Genomic DNA, 12,476 nt, shown 5'->3' with positions numbered 1-12,476 from the left:
AACTGTAATCATTTTTTGTTGGCACATGCAGACAGACAGACATATATGGTAGAAAATAGTTCACAACTTTAATTATTTACTGTTAGCACACACAGACAGACAGACGGACACAGTAAAAAATTGTCCATAACTGTAATCATTTATTGTTGGCACACACAGACAGACAGATGAACACAGTAGAAAATAGTCCACAACTGTAATTATTTACTGTTAGCACACAAATACAGAGGGACATAGTAAAAAATAGTCTATACCTGTAATTATTTACCGTAAACACAGACAGACATAGTAAAAATAGTCCATAGCTGTAATTATTTACTGTTAGTACACACATAGACAAACGAACACTGTAAAAAATAGTGCATAACTAATTATTTACTGTAAGCACTTCAGACAGACAGATGGACACAGTAAAAAAAAGTCCATAACTAATTATTTACTGTAAACACAGACAAACAGATGGACAGAGTAAAAAATAGTTCATAACTGTAATTATTTACTGTAAGCACAGACAGACAGATGGACACAGTAAAAAATAGTTCATAGCTGTAATTATTTACAGTAAGCACACACAGACAGACAGGCAGACGGACACAGTAAAAAATGGTCTATAACTAATTATTTACTTTAAGCACACACAGACAGACAGACGGTCACAGTAAAATATAGCTAGTCCATAACTACAATTATTTACTGAAAGCACACATAGACGGACAGATGGAAACAGAAAAAAATAGTCCATAGCTGTAATTATTTACTGTAATCACACACAGACAGACAGACGGGCACAGTAAAAGATAGTCCATAACTGTAATTATTTACTGTAAGCACAGACAGACAACCATTACAGCAGTAAATTTCAGTGGCATTATCACTGTACACATGCATATAGTTACACATGTACAATATATTTTTTATATATTAATTGAGAAATATGGACAAATACTACAAAATATAAGCCTGTTTCTATATCAGCAATGTTTAGTTGATAAGCTTATGCTGTTTCAGTTCATTCTATTTCTTGGCAAAAGCATCATCTTTTCAACATGACATAAAATTCACAAAACATATAACTAATAAATGTCTTATTTCTTTACTTCTTGAATATATAGTAGCGGAAAAAAGAAACTGTGCATTATAAAATTTAGAAAATTTTTTCTATATTTATTGTTTATATTTATAAAATCTAAACAATCGATAAAGGTGATGTTTTTGAACAATATCGGATAGTACCCTTAACCCAACTCAGATGCACGGACTTTTTCATGGTTAGTGAACACATGTTGCTTATTGAAGTGTTTGTACGAGTTTTACTCGCCAATACTGTTTGGAGTAAGAAGTGTAAAAGGTTTGTTTGGACACTATTCATTAAAGAAAGCACTTTAGTTTTGACAAAATTTACCCCTCTGTCATGCCACAACTCAGCGAAAACCAAGGTAATTGTGCTGTTGGGATGCTTCAAGCTGGAATGGCACAAAATATCATAGCAAGACACTTTGGAGTTCATCAGAACACCATCCATGCAGTCATTATGAAGACGTTTCCAACAATCTGGTAACACTCGGAATCGACCACGTTCTTGGCGTCCTCATGCTACATCGACAGGACAACTACATTAGACTTGTGCACCTGAGAAATCGTTTCCAGACAGCAAGTTTGACTGCTCGTAGCATTCCTGGACTTCAACCAATCAGTCCAAGAACTGTGCGTAATCGTCTGTGCGAGCACAACATCAGACCAAGACATCCAGCGGTGCGCCCAATACTGCTTCAACGTCATTGTATCGCTAGACTAGCATGGTGCAGACGACATCTGCGATTCAGAATACAGGACAGGGCCAATATTCTGTTAACTGATGAATCCAGATTTCATTTGGATAGCAGTGACGGCCGTTGTAGAGTGTATCGTTGTATTGGGGAGCAGTACCAGGACGCTTGTGTTGTGCAACGTCGACAATTCGGTGGAGGTAGCGTTATGGTGTGGGGTGGAATAACAGCACACGGAAGGACTCCTCTACAAATTGTCAATGGAAATCTCACCGGTGTACGCTATCGAGACGAAATTATTCAGCGCCATGTGATACCCTTCATACAGAGACAGCAAAATCACATCACTCTGCAGCAAGACAACGTAAGGCCACATGTTGCACATGTAGTCCACGACTGTTTTGTTTAACAGAATGTCGATGTCTTGCCTTGGCTGATCGAGCACGTCTGGGATGAAATGGAACGACGTCTACGCTGTTTACCAAATCAGCCAGTGAGATTGGCTGATTTAGGCCAGGCTTTAACCAACATCTGGAACAACATCCCTCAAGCATTTCTGAACACTTTAGTTGCATCAATGAGGCGCCGTTGTCATGCATGAATGCAAATGGTGGTCACACACGTTATTAACTTTGTTAATTCAAATTTGAATACCAGTGTCTTTCGAGTGTGCTGAAATTGAAGTTATTCGATGTTAACATTAATGGATTATGAAATGTTGTAACAAATACATTTGTTAACAGTATTACAAAAAATAAAATTTGTTCCTTGTTATTTTTTATTATTTTTTCATATATCAAATAATGCACATTTTCTTTTTTCCACTAGTATATATGTAAATAATAATTTCTGGATTTTCAAAATAAAATGTCACTATCATCCCCTAAAGTGTTGTAATCTTTGGATAATAAAATGGCTGTTTTGTTTGACAGGATGATATCTCTGGAGACTACAGAAACATTATTTTGGCTCTGGTGGTGGGAGGTCCACCCCCCAACACAGCTTCCAAATGTAAGTCTTAATCTAGCCACACCCCCAACACAGCTTCCAAATGTAAGTCTTAATATCTAGTCACACCCTCAACACAGCTTCCAAATGTAAGTCTTAATCTAGCCACACCCCCAACACAGCTTCCAAATGTAAGTCTTAATCTAGCCACACCCAACACAGCTTCCAAATGTAAGTCTTAATCTAGCCACACCCCCAACACAGCTTCCAAATGCAAGTCTTAATCTAGCCACACCCCCAACACAGCTTCCAAATGTAAGTCTTAATCTAGCCACACCCCCAACACAGCTTCCAAATGTAAGTCTTAATATCTAGTCACACCCTCAACACAGCTTCCAAATGTAAGTCTTAATCTAGCCACACCCCCAACACAGCTTCCAAATGTAAGTCATAATCTAGCCACACCCCCAACACAGCTTCCAAATGTAAGTCTTAATATCTAGTCACACCCTCAACACAGCTTCCAAATGTAAGTCATAATCTAGCCACACCCAACACAACTTCCAGATGTAAGTCTTAATCTAGGCACACACCCAATGCAACCTCCAAATGTAAGTCTTAATCTAGTCACACCCCCAACACAGCTTCCAAATGTAAGTCTTAATCTAGCCAATCCCCTCAACACAGTCTCCAATTGTATATGTAAGTCTTAATTTAGTCACTCCCTCCCTCAGTACATCCTCCAAATGTAAGTCTTAATTAAGCCACACCTTTCCACCCAGCTTCCAAATGTAAGTCGTAATCTAGCCACACCCCCAATACAATATCCTCCAAATGTAAGTCTTAATCTAGCCACTCCCCTAAACACAGCCTTCAATTGTAAGTCTTGATCTAGCCACACACCCAATACAAACTCCAAATATAAGTCTTAATCTAGCCACACCCCTCCACACAGCTTCCAAATGGAAGTCTTCATTTAACCACCTCCAACACAGCCTCCAATTGTAAGTCTTAATCTAACTACACCCCAAATACAACCTCCAAGTCTTGCCACATCCTATCATGGCCTCCAAACATCAGTCATAATCTGGCCATATCGAACTTTTTGACTGATTAATCATGGTACAATAAAACATGGTTACAACAAACAAGCTTATGATGAATTCATGCTGACAGCGAATCTCTATAGTTTTAAAACATATTATGAACACATTGGATGAAACAAATTATCATTATAACAAATCAGAATATTTCTCCCCAGCACTTCACTATGAGTGCATACATGTATTTCTCTGTATTGTAAAGCTTGATTTATATCAATTTTATTTCCCGCGAAGTAAAAGTAAATGAAGAGTTGCCATATTTGAAAACTATTGTATTTTGTGTAGTGACTGATTTAGATTGATGCAATTACAGATGATACTATGAATTTTCATTGTTTGTTAAACTATTGTAAGATTAAATAATGATGTGCATGAATTGGACAAGAAATTTTTTTTAAGCCAGCAAGAATATATGAATTAATTGTAGAGAGGAAAGTTGATTTATATGTGTTATACCAGATTTTTCTCAGATTGATGAAGTACTTAATTATTTACTGAATGGTTTTTCCATTTCAATCAGCTGGAAAAGGTTTTGTGGAAGCTGTGAAACACAAAACGGAGGAAGAATTGGATGAGGAAGTCCGAATGGAGACAGAAAATATAACGGTAACATCCAAAATATGTAGATTAATAATGGTAACATCCAAAATATGAAGGTTGATAATGTCACTGTAGGTCAATGACAACTATTGCTGGGATCAAAGAATTATTTAAAGTAGCACAACCTTCATCAAAAAAGGACTCTTTAATGAGATTTAGAGTTTTACCTGTGTTTTGGACTTGTACATATTCCATTCAATTTGTAAAATGCCACTAACCGGACACCAATAGGGAAGAAAGAACGGACACAGATTTTGTTAAACGCAGACTGATTTGACCAGATTTTGTTAAACATGGACTGCTATGACACAGATTTTGTTAAACGCAGACTGATTTGACCAGATTTTGTTAAACATGGACTGCTATGACACAGATTTTGTTAAACACAGACTGATTTGACCAGATTTTGTTAAACATGGACTGCTTCGATATGGATTTTTTTTTTTTTTTTTTATAATTTATTTATTTTTTTGGTCACATACAATACATCAAACACTTACACAAACATACCTTTCATACATGCTTCAATTCGACATGGATTTTATTAAACACAGACTGATTTGACCACATTTTGTTGGACATGAACTGATTTGACACATATTTTGTTAAACATGGACTTTATTGACACAGATTTTGTTAAACACAGACTTCATTGACACAAATTTTGTTAAACATGGACGACTTTGACACAGATTTTGTTAAACATGGACTGCTTTGACACAGATTTTTTTAACACAGACTGATTTGACCAGATTTTGTTAAACACAGACTTTATTGACACAAATTTTGTTAAACACTGACTTAATTGACACAGATTTTGACCAGACTTTTGGCATGTTTTTTTTTTTTTTTTTTTAAATTTCCACTGACCATGATTTGTATCTACAGGAGGACCCCACAGTGAAGCCAGCCGAGAATTTTAATGCAGAGAGTGATGCTGAGGCACTACGGAAAGCCATGAAAGGCTTTGGTATGTTGTCCACAAAAATATTTCTGTGTACCATCAAACGGGATCGTGAAGAAATGTTACTAGGACTGCATATGCTAATTTTCTTCCTCTTCTGATAATCATGTAGAAATATTTCTACTACAGAATGCTATAATTACAGGAATAGAAAATCTCTTATCAACATGTATTTAAAACTTTTTATGACGCAAACATTAGTAAGCTAAACCCAAATGAAAATTTTGTGTTCATTGTAACTGAATTATAAGAATTGTCCCCCTTTCAAACCATCAGATTTCCCTGTAAAAATTTACTGTGATTGAAATGAAAGACTTTTCTATTTTATTTTTGTATTCAGGAACTGATGAGCAGGCCATCATAGATGTTCTAGGTTATAGATCAAACGCACAGAGAGTAGAAATTGTTAAAATTTACAAAACAATGTTTGGAAAGGTAAAACTGTTTTAAAAATATTTTTATATAATTTTTGGTTATTTATAGAATAGGAGATATGTCTGTGTATTATGTAGATGTACTGAGGTACAATGTAACAGGTGGTTTCTTTGTAGGACCTGATCAAGGATTTGGAAGGAGAGCTGAGTGGGGGGCTCAAGGTCATCTGTAGGGGTCTGTGTATGAGTCCAGAAAACTTTGATGCCATGTGTCTCAACAAAGCCATCAAGGTAATTTTAAAGACCGAGGTATTCAACTGGTCGGTTTTCCTCAGGTAAGTTAAGTAAGGGGCGGAGCTAATTTAAGGCAGGTGTGAAGCCCCAAGCCCGAGGAAACCCTTGCTTGTATATACCATCACCAAACACACGGGGTGTTATCAGTGTTACCTGCATTACCTGTACGTTTTTGTAAGATTGAAAAATTCATGGTAGTCATAACGCATGGCCTACAAAAACAGTCAGGACATTCGAATTTTCCTACAGTTCCTTCGATAGCTGGTCCAGACGAAGAATTTGTTCCTCCTCTGGATCCTCATTTAATTCAACCATTATATACAAGAAAGAGCCCTTATAGCGGCTAACTTCTCTTCCGATAAGTTGACAGTTACATCAATCTAATTAAAATAAAATGTTAGATCCACTCGCGTATTCACATACATGTGTATGCGAATATACGAGAGGATTTAACGTCTAATTTTAATAAGATTGCAGTTACATACACGTTTGTCGCCATGTTTCGAGGGAAAATTACGCTTATAAATTTTTAAATGAGTGTAAACAAAATTTTAACGTACAAAGTTATAATATAATTAATAAATATTAATGTTATACATAATTAATCTGTTTAGCATAAAATCGATGTCCGTGTAAATTATATTCTAACAATACATAACATTCTAACAATACATAATAATTATTATCAATCGTACCCATTCCTAAGCACACCCTACTATATTCTATTATAATTGATGTATAATTGTATGCAAAATTTACTACATGTACTATTATTGTATGTATCTCTACATGAAAATTCCCTCTCCAGTTGGATTACGCAGCCAAAAGATTGCACGGGCGCCTCGATCGCCTGATAAGATAGATAAGGTATACACAAAGACTAGTAACTAAATGTCCATCAATTTCTTGCATCCAATGTGAAGCTCAATTTCTCCTGATTGACAAGGGTTCACAGGCCAGGTAAATTTGAAGGCGGTGCTTATTTTCTCGGTCTTTAACACCTGTAACAGACTCTGTCAGTCCATTCATTTACAGCAAAAACAGGCATACAACATTTAAAAACAGTGTATTTGCAAGTGTTGATGTATCTGGAGGGGAAAGGGCATGGGGGGGGGCACATTTAAAAACAGTGTATTTGCAGGTGGTGATGTATTTGGAATGGGGTGGGGGACTCCTACGAGATTGGTCAAAGATACATTATTTTAAGTTAATATTTTTTTCCTCTTTTTAAGCAGTTTAGTTTGTATTAAAATACTAACTGCCAGACTTGTGGAATATAGGTTAGATTCTTTCCTTGGTAAAAATTGTGAGGGATGGGACCCCCTTCACCATGGGTAAAATTCCTGGATCGGTCCACGATATGCACAAATGCATATAGTACAAATGAAATTGCAAATGTGAAATTCACAATTTAAAAAATGTTTCTTGCTGTATATAATTGTCAATATCATAATACTGATAATAATAGCTAGCTCAAGTGAGTATGGCCTCATTATCATTACAACTTCACCCAATTACAGCATGAGCTACTTATTTTGACACCATGAATTAATTATCATTGCAGGGCCTTGGAACAGATGAACAGGTGCTTGTTGAAGTCATCTGTACCCGTTCAAATGAACAGATCAGGAAGTTTAAGGAAGCCTACAAAACATGTATGTTACATGTATTCATGGCATCTGCAGCATTCCAAGCATTTGTGTGTGCGCGCCTTATTTTAGAAATAATTTTCATCATTGAAAATATATGTTAGCACTTCATGAAAAGTATAGCTGACGTGAAGTGTTGCAGTTCATATTAATTGTCATGTATTTTCAAAAATGAAAACTCATTTTTTTATATTTTAATTCTGAATTCATTTTTTTTTGGAATTCCCATGGGTTAAAATAGATGTACTGTATTTAACAAAATTCATATACACACTGATCACAATTGCTTGACATTCATGAGGAAATGACTATCGTTACAATTGGTAAAGATATTGAAGGCAAAAACATTGAAAATGTAAATGTAAGGCTGTCAAACTCTTTTATTATGTTCATTTTTTGTGTATTATTTGAAGCAATAGTTTGATATCTATACAGCCTACATGTACGTAATAGAAATATTCACTTTAAAGTAGCATTACACCATACAATATGTAGCAAGTTGAACACTTATTTATATACCAAGGTTTTAGGTTAACCACAATTTCAACAATTTACTAAAATGAATGTAAAACTGTTACAGAAAAGTTGTATTTCATTAATTACAAGAGTTCACAAGGTAACTTATATTCATCAGTGTTTTTTTCATATTGATGATATTTTTGTTAAGAGCCACGTACTAGTACAAGGGGAAAACATCAATACGACAATGTGTATTCATCGTACATGAATCCCCCAAGTACAGTAACTTTCAGTGATGCGAGTGTCATATCAAAATTCTGTATTAATTGTATGACCTTGACCTACTTTCAGTGTATGGTAATCAGTTGGAAGAGGACATAGCCGGGGATACCTCGGGTCACTTCAAACGTCTGCTGATTGGACTGCTGCAAGCTAATAGGGACGAAAATAAAGAATTTGACAGAAACAAGGCGAAGCAGGATGCACAGGCAATGCACGAGGCTGGAGAGAAGAAATGGGGAACAGACGAGTCGAGATTTAATGTCATACTTGTCGCTAGGAGTTATGCCCAGCTGCGTGCTACCTTCCAGGAGTACGCTAAACTCGCAAACAAAGACATTGAGGATACGCTGAAGAGTGAAATGTCTGGAGATCTTCTGCAGGGCATGCTGGCCATAGGTTTGTAGAAACACCATGCAGTGTGCAGAAACCTTTAAATCAACTCCACTAATTATATGTGTACATACAAATGTCAAACAAATCGTTATTCTTCCTACCAATTTTTACACGATTAAAAAAAAACAACTTAATATATAGATTCTTTATAAATACATTTGTGTTCTAATTGCCAAATCTTATTATTTAATTGACAGAAAATCGTGTTTTCATTTAACAAAGCCCCTCATGATTCTGCTGTCTTCCATCTTTAGTGTCATTTCAAGGCATTGATTTTAAGACAAGAGTTACATTCATTCCAGTCTTGGTTTCACAATTTTGACAACACTGTGTGCAAACAAAAATAAAATATTTGGGAATAGAAAGCTGTGTGTGAAGTGAATGTTAAAGAGATATTTCTGTGAGTTGTAAACCTACTGAGAATTGATTGTTAAATCATTGGCTCCATCTGTTGAAATTTTTCAATCTGGAGTCTTGCTGATAACAGAAATATAATATTACTGTTATTTGTAATCTATGTATAAATGCATGTCCCAGGATCATGAAAGATCTCAAGCTGATGTCAAAATGTGAATGTTTGCGATAAAATGATTGAGAAGTTAATCCTTCCAAAATGAAATTGTTAATTCAATATTGCTTCATCAAATTTTTAGTGTCTTCAAATTATAAGAAGAGTTTCAGTTAGAAAGAAATGAACATCTTACAGGGATTGAATATTTGACTTCAGAGTTTGTTACACGATCCCAGGGCCTGGTTTCCTATATGTACATAATGTACAACATTAAGATGAGTGGACAATATCAGATCCCAATGTTTTTGTGTTTTCCTTCAGTGCGATGCATCCGTGGCAAGGCTTCTCACTTTGCGACAGAACTGTACAAGTCAATGAAGGGTCTGGGCACGGACGATGATCGCCTCTGTCGTGTGATCGTGTCTAGGTGTGAGGTAGATATGGTGCAAATCAAAGAAGAGTTCCAAAAGCAGTACAAGCAGACACTAGGCATGTTCCTAGCAGTAAGTAATTTCACTATGCACATCTAGCAAATTCTATCCCTTGGGGATCTGGGTTAATTAGAAAAGGTCCTCAGTACCCCTTGCTTATCATAAGAGGCAACTAATGAGTGCATGTCCTTCAGAGATGAGACCGCAAAAACTGAGGCCCTGTGTCACAGCAGGTGTGGCACAATAAAAATCCCTTCCTGCTCAAAGGCCGTAAGCACCAAGTATAGGCCTTAATTTTGTAGCCCTTCGCCGGCAAAGGTGACATCTCCATATGACTGAAATATTCTCAAGCGGGACATTAACAATATACAATCAATGAATCAAGCAAATTCTACAGATTGACAGAACCTTCACCAATCATTGTCACTGTAATTACTAATAGAAGGGATGTAAAGTCATGCATGGAGTGGTATACAGTTGAACTTAGGCATCTTGAACACCAATATCTCGAATATCATAGATATGCCAAAGTGATTGTCCCATTCCCGTGGGGATCTGGATTAGAATATTCCTCTATACCCCTTGCTTGTCATAAGAGGGGATTAAGTGGGGCAGTCACAGCAGGTGTGGCACAACAAAGATCCCTCCCTGCTCAATGGCCATAATTGCTGAGCATATATATGTATAGCCCTAAATTTTGCAGCCCTTCACCGGCAATGGTGACTTCTCCATATGAGTTAAAGATTCTCGAGAGGAACGTTAAACAGTATAAAATCAATCGGAAGTCCCAACCAGTTATTCTTAAAAGTATTTCACCCTTGATATATCGAATCCTTGGATATCTCGAGGTTTTTTATCGGTCCCATAGAGTTCGAGATAATGAAGTTTGACTGTAATTCCTATTGTTTTGAATTGTTTTTGTCTTCTAGATATATGAACACACAACAAATTCCCCTGTAATGTTAGGTTTTGGGTTACACACAGAGAATAATGAGCAGTACATCCTATTTTCTGTGTATTATTTCAATATTCCCAAGCAGCAGAGTTGGAGTGGATATTAAATAAGACAATCATGCTTCTGAGTGTGGGCTAATCAGTACGGTACCTACGTATGATAATACAGATCAACTTTGCATTTATGCAGTACGTCTAATGAATATATTCAGGTGCAAAGGAATGCACGGTACTGAATGCCTTTTTTTTTTTTATTACAAACAACCAAGCACATTGGTGAATCACATGATGTCTGTGCTGTATAGGATTTCATGTTTACAATAATTCTGGCTATTACTAGATGAAGATAAATGGGCCTTCTCTGTATTTTTGTAGGATGACATATCTGGAGATTATAAGAACCTTTGTTTTGCACTGATTGGAGAATCTGTAGCAAAACCAGCAAAGAAAGAAAAGAAAGGTAAATGGTGCTGTAAATAGTGTTATCATGTGTACAAAATATACATACACAGAGTGAAAATGCCCAGTCTTTAGCAAATGATGTTGCAAAAATTATAAATTTTCTGCAATTGCCAACTTATAAATATTTTTGATTCTATAGATTGTCTTATACTTGTACTAAGTCTTGTAGAAATATTAGCTTTACCATTTATAATACTGTAAAAATCAAAATACAATATTCCTGTAAAAACGTACTTCTTAAATTAATAAATTTCCCAATTGCATTAATTTGACTAATATACTCGACATATTTTATTATTCCAGGATGGTTCTCCTAGATTCTACACCACTCCGTCATTAAATGACCATTCCTCAGATAATATCTGACATTCCAAGTTTATGTGCGGAGTTTGTCATCAATCTGGTCTTAGTTCATAGTACAGGGATTCTTCCTCAAGTGCAGACAAAATTCTACCTGAATATTTATCTTAGGGCTTTCAGTTTTGTTATAATCTCTATATAAACATGGACATTAGATTTTTAACATTCTGAATAATTTTACAATTATTGCTTTATAGATATATTGTTATGTATCAATTTATTGTATAGTTTTGGTGACTTTCTGTATAACAACAACATGTTTCTAGTGAATCATATGTATATAGTGTATAGGTGAATATAAGAGGGCATCAATCAATGAGAAAATATATGAAACCAGCCTTAACAAACCTGTGTTAAAGTCTCTTAAATAGAGAAGGTAATACATTATGTATAGAAGATATGATTAATGTAAAAAATAAGTGACCTTTAAAGAAAGGTCACTACAAGTGTAGCATAAACTGACATGCTGGTCGTATCAATTTATTTGCATTTTAATGAGAAAAGTACAATTGAAACTAAATCTTATGTAAAAGAAAAAATTAATAATTTTTTTACAGAAAATTTTCAAAACTTTCTGCATTTACAAATACACTAATGATGCTGCCACCATGAGTGGCAGACATTCATTGTTCAAAGGTCAGTCTGTAATATTGATACTGCCATTCTTAATGATGTTTTTGATTTTGTTATTTGGCATTTTATAAAAATAATCATGTAATATCAATTTGGACCTTTTTTTATGTTGTCTGAGATACATTATTTACTGTTTTTTCCATAGTCATTGTTTACATAACATAGTTTACAATTAAAAAAAACCACAAACTTCTTTGGGTTTTAGTGGAACGAAGTCATTCAACATTGTCGTCTCACCCATAAAACTCTTCTATTTTCATGAAACTGTGTATATTAAATTGCTTAGAAGGTTC

At 35.3% G+C, this 12,476-nt stretch overlaps 1 protein-coding gene across 2 annotated transcripts in view; it reads left to right on the top strand.

Annotated features, from left to right (window-relative positions):
- Nucleotides 1–12,476, top strand: part of LOC125683848 (annexin A6-like) — a 23,603-nt gene extending 11,127 nt beyond the window's left edge. For both annotated transcript variants that reach the window (XM_048925329.2, XM_056139859.1), the window contains exons 17-26: nt 2,699–2,777; nt 4,338–4,423; nt 5,306–5,387; nt 5,722–5,816; nt 5,933–6,046; nt 7,614–7,704; nt 8,509–8,835; nt 9,665–9,846; nt 11,104–11,188; nt 11,494–12,476. In XM_048925329.2, coding sequence (XP_048781286.2) covers nt 2,699–2,777; nt 4,338–4,423; nt 5,306–5,387; nt 5,722–5,816; nt 5,933–6,046; nt 7,614–7,704; nt 8,509–8,835; nt 9,665–9,846; nt 11,104–11,188; nt 11,494–11,507 — 1,155 coding nt within the window. In that variant the 3' untranslated portion in view covers nt 11,508–12,476. The remainder of the gene's footprint in view (nt 1–2,698; nt 2,778–4,337; nt 4,424–5,305; nt 5,388–5,721; nt 5,817–5,932; nt 6,047–7,613; nt 7,705–8,508; nt 8,836–9,664; nt 9,847–11,103; nt 11,189–11,493) is intronic.

The sequence above is a fragment of the Ostrea edulis genome, chromosome 6 (genome assembly GCF_947568905.1).
Source record: "Ostrea edulis chromosome 6, xbOstEdul1.1, whole genome shotgun sequence".
NCBI lineage: Eukaryota > Metazoa > Mollusca > Bivalvia > Ostreida > Ostreidae > Ostrea > Ostrea edulis.
Note: the sequence above shows the minus strand (reverse complement) of the source record. Positions and strands in the feature narration are given on the sequence as shown.